The sequence below is a fragment of the Centrocercus urophasianus genome, unplaced genomic scaffold (assembly GCF_019232065.1).
Source record: "Centrocercus urophasianus isolate 14NV4802_14NV808 unplaced genomic scaffold, USGS_Curo_1.0 seq_9, whole genome shotgun sequence".
Classification (NCBI taxonomy): domain Eukaryota; kingdom Metazoa; phylum Chordata; class Aves; order Galliformes; family Phasianidae; genus Centrocercus; species Centrocercus urophasianus.
The window spans coordinates 36,517,333-36,540,143 of NW_024885532.1; the positions used below are offsets into that span (position 1 = coordinate 36,517,333).

General features: G+C 40.6%; 1 protein-coding gene across 4 annotated transcripts in view; it reads left to right on the forward strand.

Annotated features, from left to right (window-relative positions):
- Nucleotides 1-22,811, forward strand: part of PDGFD (platelet derived growth factor D) — a 137,690-nt gene that overhangs the window by 110,054 nt on the left and 4,825 nt on the right. For all 4 annotated transcript variants that reach the window (XM_042839324.1, XM_042839326.1, XM_042839325.1 and 1 more), the window contains 2 exons: nucleotides 8-209; nucleotides 10,438-10,652. In XM_042839324.1, coding sequence (XP_042695258.1) covers nucleotides 8-209; nucleotides 10,438-10,652 — 417 coding nt within the window. The remainder of the gene's footprint in view (nucleotides 1-7; nucleotides 210-10,437; nucleotides 10,653-22,811) is intronic.

A 22,811-nucleotide genomic window follows, 5' to 3' on the forward strand; every position in this document is an offset into this window, starting at 1 on the left:
CTCTTAGGGGGTCTCATATCCCTCTCCATCAGTGACCGACCCTACGCTCACAGCAGAGGCCCTGGATCAGACTATTGCTGCATTTGACACTGTGGAAGATCTGCTTAAACACTTCAATCCAGACTCGTGGAAAGAAGATCTCGAGAATTTGTACACAGAAAGTGGCCACCATTATCGAGGCAGGAGCTACCATGATAGGAAGTCCAAAGGTAGGAAAAACCACAGAGTACATCTCTCGTGGGAAAAGCAGGTTATTCCTTTGCTCCTCTTAGAAATGTCCTTTGTTCAAATATGACATTCTGTTGCCTTTTTTTTTTTTTTTTTTTTTTGAGTTATAGGGCAAGGTGCCATCAGTTAAAACCAGGAATAAGACATTTAAACCTTACTGAGTAGGATATCAGCTTAGAAATCTGAGGAATCAGGTTGAAAACTGCCCACAACTGATTGCAAACATAAACACAGACCCATGTGTAAAGTACAGATGGTTCTCAGCTTCACTCTCTTAAACATTACTTTATGTGTAAGGCATGGGGCTCCTAATTACCTGCACTATCATCCTCCGTTAAATACCCTGTTTGGGATTGTTCTTTGTTGAGTAAGAAATAATCACTTTTATCACTTTGTGCTTAGGGAGGCATCTGCTGCAGACACCTGTACATGCAGCTGTTTTTTTAGGATGTGAGCATCTCACTGTTTTTCATTATGTTGCCAGCAAACATTACTATGGCTTAACATCCTTGTCTGTAATTGAGCAAAGAACACATTTCTGGGTTATGTTTCTTGTTTCCTTCTGTTAGTTCAAATAATCCACCAAATGGTGAAGTAAAGAGATGATAAGATAGCAAACCCATAACAATAAAAAAAGCCACTACTGATAATCATCTAAATTGTCAGCATGGTCTCTACTTAGTTTTGGCCCAGGCCATGTGTCATTCTCCCACATCGCTGCTGGGCATGAATCAGGAGTTGACAGAAGCCAAATGGCATTCCTGGTGGGCACTTGACATGTGGCCACACTATCCTGAGTGTAAGTAGTGAAGTTGTTGGCTCTCCTACACCTGCTGACCTTGGTGCGGCAGAATGATTGCAAGCATGTACAGGATATTAGCTGCACAGCCGATTTAGGCTGCAGCTTTTCAAATGTGGTGACCATCTCTGGTTTTTGGCTCAGCATTTCAAAGACATCTACGATAAAGCCCTGAGCATCCATCTACTGAAAGCTGGATTACTTTGCTTAATTCCACATTAGCTCATCAAAAGTTTCAGACAACCACAGCGCCCCATATTCTGTGCTGTGTCACCTGTCTGCAAACTGTATCGCTTTTGAGATCAATTTGATCTCATCTAGGGGTCTTTGAAACAGGGAGGCTGGACTCAGCTCTGAAGACATATATCCAAAAGAAATTAAAGGTCTGTTTTAATTTTAATAGAAGATAATTAGCAACTTCGTTCTGCTCTCCAAATTTCATGTGATTCTAAGAGCGTATGTGACTGTGTACCCCATATAAATGCACATGACCACAAACATATAAAATACCATTTGCTGTTTTATGTAGGCTGATCATGTTGGATACAGGTATCAATCTGATCTTCTGGTAGTGCTCAGAAAATTCAGATCTATAAAAGTTTTTTTCATTTAGCATAAATTTGACTTGTCTTTCAAAACATAAAAGTATGAAGATTTTTCTAGTTATTATTTTAATACTTCTTGATTTATTTTATTAAAATTTGTTTTGTCTTGGAAACAGAAATAAGCACCAAAAAAAGTTTTGTAACAGTTTTTCCTTTTTCCTTTTGCCTTCAAAGTAAAGGCTAAACTCTCTGAGTGCTAGCAGCCCTCTGGACAGAAGTGGCTCAGCACAATCAGCTTTAAAAAAATCAGTTAAGAATTTTTATTTAGTCATTAACTATTGAGAAGATTAAGGGGTTGTTCTTGAATGATGTCAGGAGCAGGGAATAGTTTTAACAAGTCTTTAAATTGGAACTGCTTGGTATATTTTAAACACAAACACTGTAGATCTCTGGGGAATGTTTATAGATGCTGAGATAACCTTGCAGCAAAAAGAGCAATAGATTAAGTCATCCTTTATTTCAGATATCTATCGTTTCTGCTTCTAGCTCCAGCTTGAGTTTTATTCCTTATCCTTAGTCAGAACAGCTATGGAGCAGATTAGAAAAATTTGATGTAATCTCTGCTTTCTCTCACAGTATTTTCAGAACATGTCATATAATTTATATAAACAAATCTAATGAGATCCTATCCAACTCTCTACTCATACCAAATTGTGCCAGAAAATTGAGTTTAAGAGGTGGTATTGCTGAATGACAATTCTGATGACAGAAATATATAATAAATGACATTTAAATTGTACTTCTTCATTTTCCATTCAGTAATCCACTGAGATAAGAATTGAGATTAAGGAAATAAATACAGTATTTTAGGAAAGCTGAAACTAACAGGATCATTGATTAGATGAAGTGGGAAAGCATCAAGAGATTGCCTAATCCAACCTCCCTGCTGAAGGCAGGGTCATCTACAGCCTTAGGCTTATTCTAGACTTAAAAAATCAGGTTCTTTCAAAGTACATCCCTTAAATAATTCCTTTTGCTTTACACCAATATGTTGTAGCTGACCTCAAGCGTCACAGTAATTTGGTAAGAGAAAGAATTCAATACCTATCATAGAATTAGATCCTAATGTCTACATAAAGTAAGGAGTCATCTTTAGAAATACATGTTTTTCATAAATAGACCTCATAACATATGTGGATTCATTCTGGTAATGAGCAAGACTACACCTGCCTTAGATCATGTTCTTTTTGAGAAACAGTATGCAAGAAGCCTTTGGCTATCAGAAGAAATTAATCAGGTGGGACATTCTTGTAATAACGTCTGGTGACTTTCAGGTTAAATAAATAAACACTTGCTAGCACTGCCAAACTGTTCTGTAGAAAGGGAGCAGCAAGATGAGACCACAAGTCTTAATGGAATGTTTCTGCCATCCATTGCCAAGCAGGTTCCCAATATCAAGCAAGTAGCACCATGTCCTTAACAATACCTTGTAATTATCACTGTTGCAGTGCTCTAGCAAGAAGTTAAACAAAGTTTGAGCTCAGGAATGTCATTTCTCAGGAGTTTGCAAACAGTGGCCAATAAATTGCTGCAGGCATCCATGTACACTTCCTCAAAAGGTTCTGGGATTGCAGCCAGCAAGTTTCAGTGCACCAGACCTCGCTCATGGCACACATGAATATTCTGAGTAGATGGAATACCTTCTAGAGTAGCTGCTAATACAAAGTATTCTCTCTGCTAAAAAAAAAAAACAAAAAACAAAAAAAAAAACAGTATAACTCTTCCTCTCTTCTTCGATTGGGAACCAAGGTGTCTGTTGCATGCAAATGCTGCACATTCTTTCATTTCACAGCATAATTCAGATCTACATTCACATTCTTCCCCCTCTATAACAAATGAGATTTTCCCTCATGCTTTACGTGGCGTTATTTAAGTCATTGCAGTGAAAGCTTTTCTTATTAAACCTTCTTTAAAAGCTAGTGAAACTTGCAGCATATTATTTATCACTGGAATGAGCTGTTCAATTCCATTGATTTCAGTGAAGCTATGTCCATTTATGACAGTGATGGTTTGGCCTGCTTTTGCTACTTGACCCATACCACAGCTGATAATTGGTTTGCCAGTCTATAATAGGCCCATATATTGTGAACCTTGTTTCAGGCAGGCAGTTACAATCCCACTGAAATTCTGATCTCTCGTTCTTCTGAAATAGTAGTTTCCATACTGAAGAGGTTCATCTTGGCAATGTGATTCTGAATTAAATCCTAATCACAGCTTCTTTTCCCCAGCTCCCAAGAGAAAGATTTGGGCAGCTCCCAGAGTTTTCAGGTATATTTAACAAACTGCTTATTGCAATATCATTAAGCAGTGCAGGAGAATGCTGATTACCCCTGACCATAGTTTGAAGACTAAAAGACAGGGTTTGATCAACACTCTATATGAAAAAGAATAATTGTATCAATGTTAGTGTATTCTGGTAATTAAACCAGTGGAAGATTTAACTGTTTACTATATGTCGGGAACTGAATTTTCCATTTCAGGTTCAACCTCATCATAGCTGCAAGCAGCTACAGCTGCTCTGAATTTTGATGACCATACATAACAGTGATTCTGCACTACCTGACGCAGCTCAAGCATACACGGGAGTACAAATGCTGGACATAAGGGGTGCAAGACATTCGTGGATCTGGAAGTGAGCTATGGGCCCCTGCATGGCACAATGCTCACACTCTGCAGTTCCAGCCCATACTGATGCAGAAAATATGAGCAGGGGCAAGCTAATGAATGCAGGCCTCTTGCATATAAACATCTCTTTAGCTGATAAAAAAGAGAACAGGAGTTAGAAATTTTAGAAGAATTGGCAGCAGTTTGCTTGCCTCCAGCAGAAGATACATGAAAATGCAGATTTCTGCAAGGAGAGGACAGTCAGTAGATGGGCTGTCCTTTCTCTATTTTACTGTGCAATGTGGGTAAATCCCTCAATGAAAGTTAAGCAGATTAATGTCTTTGAAATTCTAAGTGTTATATTCTGTATACGTACGGATGATGCTGAAGGTGGCCTGTTGTCAACATGGTATAGTGCTGAGTGTCATCCCAAAGTCCATTTAGTTCCACGCATCCATATTGACTTCATAACAGACTAAAATCATATTTCTAAATCACAGAATCACACAGAATGGCCAGGGTTGGAATGGACCTCAAGGATCATGAATCTCCAACTCCCTTGCCACATGCAGGGCCACCAACCTCCCTATTTAATGCTAGACCAGGCATTAAACCTTATAGTCAACCATATGGCTGGCGGTACCAATACCTTTTCAGGAAAGACAGCAAACATACAGTCATCTTGGAATTTTATTGTCAGTCACAGATAAATGGAATAATTTTGATTTCAAGGGTAATCTGTGGATCACCTCGCCAAAAATTCTATCCAGAACAGGACCAGCTTCAAATTTAGACCTGTTTACACAGGAACTTCCCTAGTCAAGGTTTGAATATTTCTATCCAGAGCAATTCCACAACCTTTTGGATAATTTGTCCCAGTGTTAATCACCGTCACTGCAATGAGTATTTTTTTAGGACTGCCTTGCAACCACTTCTGATTTTTGCCCTTTGTCTTTTTGCTGCGCACTGTGAGGAAGAATATGGCTCCATCCTTCTTGTAGCCTCTTTTAGATAACTGGAGATATTAGAACCCCCATTAGTCTAGTCTCCACACTAAACAAACCCAGTTCCCCTGCCTCACTGTGGTTCTTGTGGACCATCCTGCTCACCTTCACTGCACTCCAAGTCTGTTGATCCTTCTCTTCCATTGAAGGAGCTCAAAACCAAACACAGCACTCTACCTGCAGCTTCACAATAGCTTAATGAAGGGGAGCATTCACTTTCTGCATTAGCAAACAGCTGATTCATATATAGCCTGCTGCCTACTAGGATGCCAAGTCTTTTTCTGCAGTGCTGCTGCTGAGCCAGGTGTTACTGGTCTGGACTGATGCATAAGGTTATTCCAGGTCAGATGCAGGAATTTCCATTTGTTGCCCCTGAATCTCATGGGGTTCTTGCCTGCATATTTCTCTAGTCTGCTGAGATCCCTCTGAAAGACAACTCTGCTGCATAAGGACAATTTTCCAGAATTGAATGGTACTGACAAACATGCTGAGGATTACTAGTGGAGACCTTTAGCTGTATAGACCCCAGCTTGGGAAACTTTGGGAACACCAGTAATAGCCAGGCAACAGCTGTATTTGGCAATTCCTGATTACCTTGTCCTTCTGTTTATCTACCTAATTTGTATTCCATCTAACCTTTTATATCTCAGCCGTTTGGCTTCAAGGATGCTGCAAATTACTGTGTCAGAAATGTTGGTAAGATCAAGGTAGGCAACACCAGCTGCTTTCCCCTCCTCCAGGAGAGTCATCTCACCAGAGCAAGTTTTCAGGTTGGTTAGTCAGTTTGCCCTTGGCAAACCTATGCTGGCTGTTTCTAGTCACCTCCTTGTCTTTCAAGTGCCTGAACATTGTTTTCAGAGAGACATACTCTTTCATTTTACCATAATCAGCCTGACTGGTCTGCAGCTGTGTAGTTTGGAGATGGCCTTGACAAATGGAATAGGAACATCGTGATGAGGGACCTGCCGTCCCTTTACACCTCAGCTCCAGTCTGTGGCTGATGCTTGAAAAAAAGAGTTAAAATGTTTCAACAGGAGTATGTTATGGCCATTAGTTTGGAATACTTACTGTGTTAGCAGAAACCTTAACAGACTGCCTGTCTTTTTAGAATTAATCAGTGACCAGCAGCACAGGGTTTCTCTCCCCTGCAGTCTTTAAGGCTGTCCCTTCTAAGTAAGACATTAGCTCTCTGCAGTCTCTGATTTCACTGTTTAACTCTCATTAGGATCAATGTTTCAGTGTAAGCACATGCTTTAGTGCTATCAGAAATGAGAATGGGTTTAAGTGTATGACTGAAGGGAAAAGAAGGAGGAAGCACTGTACCCCAAGTATCCATCTTACTGCTCTGGTGCATCTTTTTATGCCTGACTTGCCTTCAAATTGAATCTTTGATGCAGACGTTCCGTAATAATATTTTGAAGTTATTTGCATCCAGTCTACAGAACCTTTTTGTTGTAGTTTTAAATTAAGGACACTTGTGGTTTCAATTCTTGATAAGTAAAGCAGCAGGATTTCACACCAGTCAGGCCAAGGCTCGGTTACATTTTAGTCACAGCAGTGAAGAGATGCATTAAACTGACTGTACTGTAAAATCTCATTGTTACATGGATGAGGAAATAGAAAGGCTCCAGACAGTAGAAAAGTCAGAAAAAAGAATGCATATCACAGCTTTCAACAAAGAGAGTGGTTCAGAGAAAAAATGTGATTTTTTTATTATTTTTTTTTTGTAAACGGGGTTGCAAACCATGGTCTAAAGCTAATCAGGCAGTGGGATCTGTCAGTGTGATACGACCACTACATGCTGCTCACAGATCTTGCACAGTCACCTTATCCCACCAAGCATAGGATTTTGGTAGAGCAAAGCCAAAAAGATTGGGTTTACCTCCAGGTGGCATTTTGTATGTATCTCTTCAACCTGTTATTTAATCTTTCCTTCTCTGCTTACAGTTATTTGTATAATTTCGGCATCACTGCAGTAAGACCTTTCCACCATGGGCTTTGTCCATTTCAGTCTGAGCCTGAGATGTAATATACCAAAGGGAATTCACATCTTAAATGAAAACTGTGTATTTGGGAGTCCTAAGAACTAAAGATAAGTCATTTCCAGAATGCTCTGGATATTAAATCAGGGACAATTCATGCAGTCATACGGGAAATGTTTCAAAAATAGTTTGTTGTGGAAAAATATGCTAAAAATCATGTAATTTTCCACTGGTTGATTGTGGAATTCCTGAAAAATGCATCTGCTGAAAGCTTTGAGCTTTCATCAAAAATAGCTGATCTTTTCATATTGCATAGAGCAAAAGTTATCCTAATTATCTGGTTATTCCCTCCTATGCTTCAAGCAAGTCAACAGCTCTCCACAGTACTGACTCAGCTTCAGCCTAACAGGCTGCAAGGACTTCTGAAAGTCATCAAAACTGGGCTTTTGCACACTACTGAGCAAAGCCTTTCCTCCAGTTTGCCTGGTCACCCCTTGCCATTTGAATTGAGCAGCTTAAGTACTGAAGCTAATATGTGTGCCACTGCAATAGATATAATGCTCTCTGCAGGAAGGACCCTCATCCTGGTCCTTTAAATGCTTTCCCTCTCTGCCAGTCTCATTACAAAGACTCATTCCTGTGCTGATAGCAACAGCTGTGACAATAGGTATCAGCTCAATGTGGAATTAAGAACTGTTGAGCCTGAGGGGAAATTTTGTTCAGTCCTCTGGACATCTCCACCTGCACAGAGATGCCACTTGATGCCACCTGGGTCTGGGCCCTCCCTAATGACCAGCTCTTGCCAGAAGCCTAGCTTGTTTTATCACCCCAAGAAGAAGCATGATGATCAACGCAGAATTAAAGTTCTGAGCATTTGTGCTAACTCAGTCTAGAGCTGCACCACCCACAAATGCCATCTCTGCCTCTGTACTGCTGCAGTGCAGATTGTGGAGGCTGTGAGCTTTCATCTCAAGAAATCCAGTTGATCTTGAAGGCAGAATATTTTCTGCTCTCTTTTTTCCTTTGGTTACTTTTTCTGTGTCAATCACCTGAAACAAATATGAGGCAGATAGATACTACCTTGCTTTATCAGTAACCAAAGCTGAGCTGGCAGAGATCCTGATGAGAATGTTTAGATGAGTGGGAAACACCTCCCTGTGAGGATTACCCTTATAAGCTGCAGTGCGAAGGGGTGGCTTTGAAGAATGATAGTGGAGAACAAAATATCAGCCATTAAAACAAAAAAATCAATATTCTCTGGTCTTCTAAGTCCTGACTGTAGACATTTGGGACGTATTTTTCTTGCAGTGAAGGCATGTACCAGCAGCCCCATTGATTTTGTGCTTGTATCAGGAGGATGATCTATACCTCTTCTGGAGAGATGCAAGATCTCTGGACATAACCACTGAGATTTCACAGCAAGATGTATCACGATTGCTATAAAATCACAATTTATCTGCAAAATTCCTTTTGACTGAGATAACATATTGCCAGGAAAGTGAACCTGATATGATTTTGTATAACAGTGCTCATGACGTTTATGCACCATTGCTTCTTGCATATCCGCTGTGAACCAATGAGTACCTCAAGTCCAGAATGTAAAGGTGCATGATATTTACAAATCACAGCTTTTTCCACAATTTACTCCATGACAAGGACTGAGTCACAGATGGAATGAAGAGTTGCAGTGCTTCTGTCTTTTTCTGGAGGTTTTCACATTTGTAGCACAGCACAGACATAGGTGTGCTCAGTACCAAAGGGGACGCTGAGCTATTCAACGTGCCCATGAAAATCTGTGTGCCAGCTCAGTTCTCATTTGAACAATTCCTGCTTCGTTTCAAAGTGCCCATTAACAAATACGGTTTAGGATGAGAGGGGTTTATTGTTTGTCTCCTATGCCCTCCAATCACGTTACATTATTTCTCTTTGTCCAGCTTAATTTATCTTTTCAGTTCAACTTATCTCATTTTTTAAAAAGTTCATGAAGTTAATGATTTGGTATTGAGAAACAATGTTTATGATTCCCACTTTTCTTGAAATTTGGAAATTTTGATTAAAAAAAAAAAAAAGATGAATTCTCCAGCTTTCAATCTTCATGAGTTCAAAATGCATTTTAATTTTATTTCTGGTTTTTAGTTTCAGTATGAAGGATCTCACTTTTTAACATAGGTTCCCATATCCTCCAATCTTGAAAGAATTAGTAAGATTTTAAACATTTAGCTAGTGGACAGGATCCTACGGAAAAGAAGAAAGTAGAAAAGAATGGAAAGATAAATCAGGAAACTTATAGAAATAAAATTAATTGAGTGTGTTTCTTTTAACTGTGTCACCAGTGTGAAAAATGAATTTGTAGAAGGTTTTTTGTTGTTTTTTTTTTTAATTTTATTTTAGCTTTGCAAGATGAAGCTAGAAACAGCACTAAAACTCACAGTGGATAGTCTATAAGTTATTTTTATGGTTGGCTTTACTGCTTGTTTGCATGACGCATCTCACAGAAATAACAGGCATTCAAACATCAACCAGCCACTGGCGTTCAATGAAGCTCATTAGTTTTAATTGTATTTATTTGTATGCCTATTATAGTAGCACTTAAAAGCTAAAATTAATATTGCTTAGATTGATTTAGGCATCTAAAAGTGAGGTATCTAGACTCTATCCATGACCAACAGACAATTGAGGATAGCGAGGAGTGCCACCTGTCCTAGAGGCCCTTCTGAGGAAGGATGGATCTCTCTACAAAGGTGTTTATCTGCAGGTCACTGGAAGAGTCTCCTGTGAAGTGTTTGCTCTTTGTTTGCCTGCCGGTAGGCAAAACATCATGCCCAGAATAAAAATAACTTCAGATAAATAGAGTATAATCAGGAAAGAGAGGGGCAGAGGTGGAGTCTGTCACCCAGCAGGTCAGTGACACAGCAAGTAAAATAACTGGCCTTGAGCTTTCAGGTCCGTGTTTTATTACAAGCTCTCTCATCACCTTTATAGTCTGTGTGAGCCCTGCATTTGGGAGTCACTGTGGGCAGGATGAGAGCCAGAATGGCCACCTGTAATGATTTAAAATGGGTGGGTTTATGCTTACTTGTTCAGTAATCACTGCAATACTTCATGTATTTCCCAACCAGGAGCACATTGCTGTGTTACCAGCTGCCCAGGGAGCAGTTTGAACTGGGAAAACGTCCCATTTAGACCTTGCTAATGAAGCCCCTTTTGCATTCCAGTTGACCTGGACAGGTTGAATGATGATGTGAAGCGCTACAGCTGCACTCCAAGAAACTACTCTGTCAATTTAAGGGAAGAACTGAAGCTGACAAATGCTGTTTTCTTCCCTCGCTGCCTCCTTGTCCAGCGCTGTGGAGGAAATTGTGGCTGTGGGACTTCAAATTGGAAATCCTGCACATGCGTGTCTGGGAAAACAGTGAAAAAATATCATGAGGTACTTTTTCTCTTTCCTTCAGTACTTTGTTTTGTTTATTTATTTGCTTATGTGAATTCTGAAGGCTTTTCTCAGATCTGCATGTGGTGCTGTGTTAATTATCATGTTACATCTGCATTGTGAAGCTGGGCAAAAACTCACTGACAGGCAGAGATGCTGTTGTCTGGGAGAGGCCAGGACGTTTCAATGAGTGCCCACCATGATCAATGTCCTTCCTGAAGAAAGAGATCTGCCTGGACTTCCAGACAGCATGTAGCCCAGAAATGGAGCCTAGACTTAGTCCTAACATTGTTTTTCTTGTCTGTATTGCATCCCTGTTCAATACCTCATGGAGCACATTCACATCCTCTACTGCAACAGGGGTGGAACTACAACGGATGCCAACAATCCCATGGGGATTTGGACATTTGGAGGTGGTGACAGAGCAGGGGGAGAGGAGGTTTATATGTGCTAGGAAGGGATGTTAACATACATTTATGGGTAAGTTAATTTAGAAGTTGGAGATAACTTCTGCCACCTCTCTGCATGGATGCTACCATATAATCCCAGTGAGTTAGGCTTATCTTGGACCAATTTTCTTGATGAAGGACTGATTCAGTCATATACCGGTGAAAGTACTCTTTTAATAACGGAGAAATCTGTTCCTTGACGTATTTGACTGTGCTTTCTCTTGGTTTATGCAGTGTCTCTTAAACTTATGGTCGCAGTAGGAAATGAAAATTAAGTTATTTCTAAACTCTCTTCCCAGATTTATTGCCTGTAGGAAAGTTGAATCTTTCAGCTTTAGCTTTATTTTTTTTCCACTCAGCATTTTTTTAATGCAAAATTCTGGATGAGAAAAATGTCCATGATATTTATTTGTAGCATTCAGAAAAAGCAAGTTCCCTTTGTTGGGGAGAACAAGGAAAATTTTTTTGCCTCTGAATCAGCATTTTCAAAACCAGAAATAAACAATGTTCACTGAAGAGAACACATCTAGGAAGTTTACTTGGTATGAGACTGTCAGTGTCTGAAAGCAAGTACCCATATGCCACGCTGACTTAGTTTCAAACACACAACTCTTTTAAGAGCCTCAGTTGCTACTTAAGTCTCAAGTTAAGGTGAACTTTACGGATGTGGGCATGGGCAACCCTGCCCATGGCAGGAGGATTGGAACTAGATGATCTTTAAGGTCCCCTCCAACCTAAGTCATTCTATGATTCTATGATTCTGTGATTCTATGACTTTTAATCTAGAGGTGATGTGTGCTCATAAAGGCTTTAACTTGGAGAAACGGGCTGAACTATCTGGAGACTGTTTAGGAACAGACCTTTTGCCTCACTCTGAACACTGTGATTATTTTCCGAGTAAGAGATTTTTGTTACCATCAGCTGCACTGTATGGCATACTTCACATCACCTGGGTCTAGAGAATAATTAACATTTTATCTAATTTTAAGCAAGATGCAGGGGATGACCCTGGTAATTACAGAGCAAAAAGCCTTATCTCAATGGGAGAAAAGTGAATTGGAAAAAAATATATATAAGTATAAAACACCTAGATGACTGCAAGCTGATAAAATGAAGCTAAAATGTTTTGCATACGAATGAATATTCATGCAGCATCACAGTATTATACAGCAATGCTGAAAGGCCTGGCACCTCCTTCAGGGAGCTGACTGTCTACCAGACACGATCAGTCATGGATTAGTTAAAGAGCAAAGAGGTGGAAGAGATGAGCAGTTTGCTACATGGGAAGTGATATCTGTGGGTGCTCCCGGCATGGGGATTAAGCATTATTTCATGTATGATCAATCTGGAAGGGGGTGAACTGAGAGTGGCAAGAATGACAGATAATGCAGGAGATAAAGTACTTTCACAGCATAGAAGGCTGCAAGAGTTTACAGCAGACCTATGAAACTACTTATAAATGCTGTTTAGAAAAGCAGCAAGCATTGGGACAAGCAGTCTTGACTATTTATTTATATACCACTGTATGTGAAAGGAAAGGAGGGGGAAATGGGGAATGGAAGCTGGACTAAAGGTCGAGTGGTGAAGAGGTTCCGAGAAACATTTGTTTGTTACAGAGATGGTGATAAAAAAAAAAAGCAAGTGACAGTATTCTGCAGAAACAGATGTGAACAGAATAGCACAGCAAGCATTTACTATGGCTCGGATAAACAGGTGGGGTACTTGTATGGATTTTGACTGTTGGTGCTTAGAAATATGCAGGCAGGTGCAGAAAGGATAAATAGAAGCTCAGACCATAATCAGTGGAGACACAGCAGATGATACATAACAGAACTATTTTTAAAGAAAATGGCTCAAAAGTTTTGGATCCTTTCATTTAGAAAAATAGTCAATAAGAGAAGGCACAATGAAAGATACAAAGTAGAGAATACTGCCTACAGGACATTCAGATCTTCTCCAAATAATTTTCTCCTTAGAAAAAGACCAAATACAGTGTGAGGAGTACTGAAAGGGAACTGATTTAAAATTATAAAAAGGAATTTAATTTTTTTTGCACAGTAAATCTATGTGGAATTTCATTACTTAAATATAAGACTGCAGAATTCAAATTCAGAGCAATTCTAAGAGAATTAGAAGTAAAATATAAACTGAGAATCTTGTGTCAGAGCTTAGACCAACTACTGAATCACAGAATCACAGAATAGGAGGGGTTGGAAGGGACCTCTAGAAATCATCCAATCCAACCCACTGCTAAAGCAGGTTCCCTACAGTAGGTCACACAGGGAAGTATCCAAATGGGCTTGAATATCTTCAGAGAAGGAGACCAACAGACTCTGTGGGCAGCCTGTTCCTGTGCTCCGTCATAGTAAAGAAGTTCTTCCTTTTGCTGGAATAGAACTTCCTGCATCCCCATTTCTGCCTGTTGTCCCCTGTGCTACTGTTGCTCGCCATCAAAAAGAGTCCATCCCCATCGACTTGACTCCCACACTTAGGATGTTTACAAACAGTGATGTGATTCCCTCTCAGCCTTCTCTTCTCCGAAGAGATCTCAGCATTTCCTCATACAGGAGATGCTCCAGGCCATTTATCACATTTGTTGCCCTCCCCTGGTCTCTTTCTAATATCCCTGTCTTTTTTGAACCGGGGAGCCCCGGACTGTATTCCAGACATGACCTCACCAAGGCAGAGTAGACAGAAAACTGAGCAGCTAGAAAAAAATTTGGGTGTAAACATGCTGTCAACTAGTTATTTTTCATCGTGTCTTTGGGAACATTGATACTGGAACACTAGAATACCACACTAATCGGGTATTGGTCAGAATTGGAATGTCACAGCATATTAAATTAATCACTATATTCTGGAAATTCAATATTCAAATTAACACATTACTGCTAATTTATTATGCTGCTCCTTTGTTCTCTTTGTTCTGAAAACTGTATGAATTTAAGGCAAAGTTTCAGCTTTAGCATTACATCGCTTCTGAAAGTTTGAAATTAAACTTAATCCCTTAGGGATGAATTAACAGCTCACTGAGCAGATATTTAGCCAAGCGGCTGCCATTAATGTGAGTGGAAGTCATGCAGATAAATTCACGTATGACATGCTAAAGATGTGTCCATTAATTTTATTTCAAAATACTTTACACTTTATTATCATTATTAGTATTATTATTGGCTTCACACAGGCAGTCAGTTTTATTCTTTATTTGTCTCAACATTTTATTCTAATTCCACATAATCATCTAGCAGTAAATGTACAGAGGAGGAGCTTCTCGACACATCAGCTTTAGGACCATGTACGTCCCCCTCTCCTCAGCTCTTGTGAGGCCCCATCTGCAGCACTACGTCCAGGCCTGGGGCCACCAGTACAGGAAGGATGTGGAGCTCTTGGAGAGTGTGCAGAGGAGGGCCACTAAGATGATCAGAGGGCTGGAGCACCTCTCCTATGAGGAAAGGTTGAGGGAACTGAGCTTGTTTAGCTTGCAAAAGAGAAGGCTCCGGGAAGACCTTGGTGTGACCTTCCAGAACTTGAAGGGAGCTTATAAACAGGGGAGGGAACAGCTGTTTACGAGAGTGGATAGTGACAGGACAAGGAGGAATGGTTTTAAACTGAGACAGGGGAGGTTTAGGTTAGATATTAGGAGGAAATTTTTCACTCAGAGGGTGCTGACGCACTGGAACAGGTTGCCCAAGGAGGCTGTGGATGCCCCATTCCTGCAGGCATTCAAGGCCAGGCTGGATGTGGCTCTAGGCAGTCTGGTCTGGTGGTTGGTGACCCTGCACATAGCAGGGGTTGAAACTGGATGATCATTGTGGTCCTTTTGAACCCAGGCCATTCTATGATTCTGTGATTCTATGCTTTATTCTTTATGAAGGCAATTTGAAACCCACTAACCTTAATCAAAAAGCCTTTCACTGCATGACAAAGGACAGAGTTTTATGCATTATGAAGTCCCCAGAGCCAAAACCTTTTCCTTCTGCTCCAGGACAAGGTCAACCAGGTTCAAATGCAAGTCTCAAATTACTTTCATTCAATTGCAAAGACACGGAAGTACAAGACAGCAGAGCAAAGGACGTGTCTGTAGCAATTAAAAGCAAATCATGTAGAATCCAGATTTCTTTTTTTTGCCAGACGAAATTTGCCTAAATGCTTCATCTGTCAAGCTCCTGGACCCGCTGTAGCTACACATCCTACACATGAATGTATTTGACCTCAATGGTAAAAACTGGAAAACATGTATAAGTTGTCTAACATTTCTGAGCTACCCCATACTCTACAGCCAGCATCCTGCAGTACCACAGCAGCTGCTGTGCTGAGGTACATGCTGGCACCTCTGGATGCACCAGTGCCATGTGCTCGTTCTGAGAAAGGCTTACAGTCCAGAAAGATTTCAAGGCTACCTTCTTATGCTCTTGATGTTTTCCAGTTTCTGTTCAAAGCCTTAAAACTGTGCTCATCAATAAGGTCTCTTAGCATCCCCACTTTACTTCTGAGGACTAATAGCAATCACTTTTCTCCAAGCTGCTACTGCTGCAGTTCCTTGAACAGACCATGCAGCTCTTTCCTATCATGTTCAATTGTAAGAAATAATGCAACAACAGGGAGAAAATGAAAATGCCCCCAACAAGTGGCAACTTAATTGCCCTGAGAAATGCTAATAATAAGATATTGGGTTGTTGGTTTTTTTTGAAACTTGGAATTCTGCCATAACTTAACCAGAACACTCAGCAATTTCCAGAAATAAAAAGGTTCAAAGCTTGAGTAAACAGCTAGTTTTATGGGTGTGTTTTCTTTTGCAGGAGTCTTGCGATATTCTGTGGTTTTTCACTGCTTCTGGTTTTGCTTGAGACCAGAGCTCATGGACACTCAGGGCTTACCACATGGTGTCACGAACCCTGCAAACTAAACAGGCCTAGTGCTGGCAGTGTCTCAAAATGCCTCTCCCTGACAGCCTGCCAGAAGTGATGCTGAGTTACGGTGCAGGGCTCTGTGCAAAGACAAAGTGATTCATGGAAATGAATGTGGCACCCCTTAATCAAATGCTCACATCTAACTTGCTAAAGGGGAGCTGAAATGAAAGGATGATTCCCCTTGCAGTACATTTCTTTGGAAGTGCCTGGAGCTGCCTTTTAAGGAGTGAGGGAATTTGAACCTTGAGGTAGCCCTGCACAGAGAGGCCAGGACTTTGTGCAGCAAGATCTGCAGCTGTGCCATCCAGCCAGTGTGCTCATCCCTTGGAGAAACAAGAAATCGGTTTCCCCATCTCATTGCTGTAACTGATGAGATGTGAAATGAGTTTCCATGAGGAATAAACGCTCTTAAGGTAGCAACCAGTATTTGTCACAGTGCATAAACCTCCACCAACAACGTATTCTGCAGCACAGCTAAGAGGCACATAAGGAAAAATAAAGTGGTGAAAGCTGATTGCATCTCCCTTACCTACTTAATTTCTCAACAGTAAAGACTGATGCATTTTTCACTGTGTATATGTTGCTTTGTTTGTTTTTCTGCTTTTTTTGCATCGTTATACCTCCATTCAAGCCTCATGTTAAGTGGAGCTTCAAAGGACGTACGTGCAACAATTCTTAACCACAAGGTTTAAATTAGTACTCATGCTGCAACTTGGTAACAAACATCTTGCTGCCCTGCAAAGGGATGGCAGAGGAGAAATAAGTCCGTTGTCAACAAAGAGTGTTGTTGGGTAGGAAGGAACAGGGGAGAAAGTAAAAAGGTGGTATGCGACTTGACTGAGGCAGAGAAGCTGCTGCAATGGTGTTAAGAACTGAAACAATTGCGATTTTGTGTTGTCTGTGCTTTTTTCTTTTCGTCTTCCTTTTTTTTTTTTTCTTTTTCCACAGGGAGGTAAACCTTAAGCAAAACCTTAAGCAAATCTTAAGGAGGCACTTAATGAGAGCAGACAATAATTCTTATCCTGTCTTTACAGAGAGAAACATTAAATAACTACACAAAAATGACTCAACAAAGGAAATTGAGTGATTAAAAAGAGCTAGCATCATCAGACCGATGTGCAAGGAATATGGTTTGATTGTTGCATGTCCCAGAGTGATTGTAGATGTACAAAGAAGACAGAAAGGTTGTTATGGCAATAAAGGCGCAGAATTAACCTGACAAGAGATAATGCTTAGAAATATTATACAAGAAACTGCAAATACAAGGAAACAGAATGAGCCAGAAGTGACTGCTAGATTACTTGATGAACAGTGAGATCAAAGAGGTGCAGGGAGAGAATATTTTTTTACTAGATTAAAATGAAAGTTCTTGGGATGGTATCTGGAAGTTAAGCTAATGAGACAGCTGTGATACAGGTCTGGACAAAGAGAGGTAGTTGGGGAACAGGGAACACCTGTATCTGGTCAGTGACAAGCAAGGGCCAGAGCCATAACACTTGACCAGATGACAAAAAGTGAGGCTCCTGTTGCTATCTAGTATGTCAAAAATGCTGTAGTTTTGGTAAGCATTTCAAATTCTTTACTTTTAAGCAAATATTTTTTAAGAGCAGTGATTCCACGGTAATAACCCCTTAGTTTGAATGCTACCACTTATGATCAAATGAACCGTTTTTATTTTCTTCCTGATATCCTGCAATTATGCCTGGTAAGAAAGAACACAACTTTAGGTCTCTGTTGTTATTTTAGGCTACAGTCCTACTGGAATAAAGGTCCTTATGCTAAATTATGTACCACATTCCCATGATGCTTGGTTTCTTATGCTAACGGCACAGCTAAACTATTTGTGACCTTTGGATGAGATAACTTTGAAAACTTGCTGAGTAAGATCTTTAGTCTGTATCAGAACTTGAATCTGTGCTGAATGTTTTGTGCTTTTGATGTGTTCTCTTTCATGAGCCTCAGAGAAATATAATTTGGCTTGCATGCTAGAATGATAGTATTTTTAGATGAGCAAAAGGAGATTAGATCATGCTGAATAGCTGTAAGTTAAAATAAGCTCTGCAAAGTACAAATTTCACTGAAATGTTCATCTCAAATTGGATCCAGAGTTGCTCTCCATCATTTTTCTATGGAATACACAGCCAACCAAGTATTTGGTAAACTATAGTCATGGTTTTGATAAATTTTGGTCTTCTTAGCCTCATCAGGAAAAAAAAAAAAAACCAGTTTTGAGTGAGATTTTTATTGGTGTTTAAACTATTGATCAAGAATTTAATAAAGAATATTATTCGAGTTGGTATTAACAAATGCATAGGTTGCTCTGAAAAGAATGCCTCCTATTTATTTCCATTCAAACTACAAGTGATACAAAAAGCACAATAACACTATTTGATAGAGCAAATTCTCATCTGTAAGACACTTTCTCAGTATGGTCACCACCATTCGGTATGCATTTTAGCCAGTGATGAACAAGAGCCTGCATACTGCATTCATAAAAATCTGTAGCAGTGGAGGTCAGTGCTGCAATGCGTTGGTCAAGAGTTGATAGTTTGTATGGGTTCCAGGAAATCCAGGATTGCCACTTTCCTATCCTGAAAGACAGTGGACATCACTTGGACATCACAGCCCCAGTAAGGGTGGTGTCTTAAACCTTTTCTTCAGATATATTCATATATCACCACTCCACACACTGCCGTTTTGACTCCTGCTTGTAGTGGGGACAGCACATCTTGTTACTGGTAACAGTGTGATCCAGGAAATTGTCACCTGAAGCCTCATATTGGTTCAGTAGGTACTGACAGATGTGCACATGGTGTTCTTCCTGTTCCTCTGTGAGCATTTGTGGGCACAAGCTTTGTGATATTCCGACTTTACTACAATTGTTTCCAGTGCACTGAAGCCAATATGCAACTCTGTAACAGTTCCCTAGTTGTAATCTGCTGATTTGTGTGGATGAGCTGACTGAGATGCTCTTCAAGGAATTCCATTCCACACCTTTGCTTCATGTGCACTTCCTTGTCAGACACCATTCTGTCAGACTGTCCCTCTGCTGCCATCTGTCATGAAGCAACAACATATAATGGAATATTGGTGGGAAGGTTCAACCTCTACTGCTGTACCACCAACATCCTCCTCTGACATCGCTGGCCCACATAATAAAATAGGAGGCATTACTTTTGGAGCAGTCTATGTACTAATACATAAAGTAAACAATTGTAAGTTAAAAAATTTTCATTTTCATACATTTTTCTATGGTGTGAATTCTCTATTACTCATTGCTTTTTATTAGAATGGAAATCGCCCAGAACGGACTGCCATAGCTAAATGTTGTTTGACTTCAGAGGTAAATGATATATAGCAAGGAGGGAGTGGTTTTCCCCATATGGCTCTGCCCACCTAAAGCTGGGAGTCAGCTGTTGGGCTTCTTTCCTAGCTAACAGAGCAAGCCTAACACCCACTTCCAGAAGCGGGTGGTACAGGTGAATCATCTTCTGAAGCTTCCTCTGTTGATGCTTCTACTGAAGAAATGCTGGGTATGCATCAGGGTGAACACACCATCTCTAGATGGACCTTTTCCTAGCAGTCATCACTGCCCTGCCTTTCTCAGCCCCTGAACTTGCCCTGCTGATCCTGAAATCAAGTTAAGAAGTGCTTTTATATATCTGCTGTGGTTGGAGGAGGGAACTTCCTTTGCTCCACGGGCTGCTGGAAAGCACTCTGCTGTCCCCAGAGCAAGCCCTGATCTTGTATTGTATACCTACTAAAACACAGCTGTTCTGTGATGTCCTCAAACTGAGACTGTAAATCCCTCAGGTTCTTGGTGGGCTGTCCAAGTGATGGGGCAGCTTGTCTTGAACAGGTGTTGTCTAATCCCAGACTGAAGTTATCTGGCTTCAGCTTCCAGAAGCTGTTTTTGGGTGATGGCTTTGCTCTTCAGTTAAAAGAATCCAAATTCAGTGCTTTATCAGCAGGCAAGATTCCTGTCATGGAAAACTGTGTAAACATTTTATTTCCTTCCCCACCAGTCCCAAGGAAGTTGTCACATTCACCTGGCCTCAAAGCCTCTCCAGTGCTCAGGCCCATTTACAGAAAGTACTGTCCAGCATGTTGGCACACTCCTATGGATTTATCTGAATGAGGAATGTTACAAGGCCCCGACACTTTTCATTTTATTACCCATAAACACCAAATCCATTTCAGATATAAGTCCTATGTGTTGCTTTTATTATTTTTTTTATATGTTACAGAGCTTTATGTCCATAACTAACTCAGTGTTTGAAGAGTGCTGTATGTCTGTAGTTACATGTTTTTTGTGAGGAACAGCTGGGGCACGGCAGTTTGGTTAACAATCACAGACATTGCTCCTTTAATTTGAAAACTGCAAAATTATTCTTCTTTTCACTCACACAAAATGAATCTTTTGAATGTTCCAGTCCTTCCCCATATCCTTATTTTCTTACAGCAGAAATTCTACTGACCTTATCAAAAAGGGAGCAATAAAGTGTCCTAAACAAAATTTCTTTGAACTGTTTTCATTAACTCTGTAGTTCCTTACCTTAAAGAAACTGACCATGTAATGAATAAACAGCGGCTATTTTCGGAAGAAAGGATTTTCTTTCAACTACCATGGTCACAAGAAACGGCCTTACTTCCTGATTCTTTTCAATTCTCTGTATTTAGCTGAAACTAAAACTATTAGATGGAAGCTAGACTGAAAGCTTTGAACATCAGTTCTGTGATCAGCTATTAAAGCAGTCCAATTTCAGCTGTGTTCAAACACTGCTTTCCTGTCTTGTCTGAGGAAGTGCCTGCCAATTCATTTTTCTACTCTTATCAGCAAAGCCCATATACTGTGCTCATGTTTCTTAATATAAAACACAGGGAAAATCCCCAAGCTGCCAGGAGGTGTGATGGCTTAAATACAGACCGAATCTTTGTTCTCATCCCGTTGCATACTTTCATTTGCTCTCAGTTGATAAAAGCAGATCTACCTACCCATGATCTTGCAAAGTTTTTCAGATTTTGATGAAAGGCTTCCTTAAGTAAAGAATTTTATCATGGATGGAGCTTCAGTAGCTGTACTTCATTTCAAAAGTATGTTTTCTTAAATAATAAAAAAAAATGTTTGAAGATGCAGTCTATTTTCAGCCCTTTAATAATCTTACAAGCTTGACTGAGTTCTTTTCCTTTCTGTTTGAATGACAGTGTGGTACTGTGGGTTGTTCTGTTGTCCATTGGGCTTCACTGCCTATATTGAGGCAGTCAAAGTTCAAAATCGATTCAGATCCACTATCATTCTGTTGCTTTCTCCCCTCTCCCCCCCTTTTTTAATCGCATGTCTCTGCATTTCATAGAATCATAGAATCACAAGGTTGGAAACGACCTATAAGATCATCTAGTCCAACCGTCTCCTCATCACCATTGCCACCACAAGCACTAAACCACATCACGCAGCACGTCATCCAGACGCCTCTTGAACACTGCCAGGGACGGCGACTCCACCACCTCCCTGGGCAGCCATTCCAGTGCCTGACCACTCTCTGAGAGAAAAAGTTCTTCCTTATGTCTAATCTAAACCTCTTCTGGTACAACTTGCAGCCATTACCCCGTGTCCTGCTCATTGCTGGGAGAAGAGGCCAAATCCCTCTTCACCACAGCCTCCCTTCAGGAGGTTGTGCAGTGCAATGAGGTCTCCCCTGAGCCTCCTCTTCTCCAGACTGAACAATCCCAGCTCCCTCAGCCGCTCCTCATAAGGTTTGTGCTCCAGACCCCTCACCAGTTTCGTTGCCCTTCTCTGGACACGCTCCAGGGCCTCAACATCTTTCCTGTAGTGAGGAGCCCAAAACTGAACACAGTACTTGAGGTGTGGCCTCACCAGTGCTGAGTAGAGGGGGAACAGTGGAAAGCATTCACATCTTCCCAACAGGTTAAAATGCCATCTGTGTACCTTTCTTAGGTACAGTCCTTCCTCACTATTACACAGATGGAATGTGAATTTTGTCACACAAGGGAGGATGAAATAATACGGTGTTCAATGCTTATGTCTTTTGTTACATCCCACGGCCTTCCTATCCTTCAGGCATTAACAGTGAAGAACAAATAGTCTTTTCTTGAAGACTTCACACCTGCATCTCCCTTCCCCACCAATTCTGCCAGGCATTCATGGTTAACGTTAGGCATGTCATTCATATTTAGTTTTTGGGAAATCCTAATTCTGCTGAAGCTGCCAAAGCTGCAAATGTTTTGTAAATCTGCTACTCAGCCTCTTATTCCCTCTCCTTCCCCAGAGTACCTTAACTCTTGCATGATGTTTTAAGGTCGAAGAACAGAACGTACTTTGTACTAAAAGGAGGTTAATAACTGAGTGACAATATGAGGCCTGTTATCCAGTGCTGAAGATGTGGGTGTTTCTGTGGTTGTGACACTCATGTGACTTGAGTGGTCCCACTCCCCACATGACCAGTGGCTTTGGCATGTCATAAACAAGACAGACTTCTCTCCATCTTGTGAACAGTCAAAACCAATGTTTTGATGATCAGTTCCTTTGCCAAGCACATCCTCACAACAGTCTGGCAAGAGGTGAGGTATGTTGGTTCTAGTACCTCACTAGTGTTTGGTTTCTGACATGACATGCTTGAGGCTGCAGAGTATAGAATCTGCTCATCTTCTTGCAGACACCTTTCCTCATTCTGCTTTCCATCAGTAAGTAAGTGATTTCAAAAAGAAAAGGACCAGATAATGCCTCCGATAGTTCTACTGATCTGTCACAGAGCCTTGAGGAAATAGTTCCACAGTCTCTG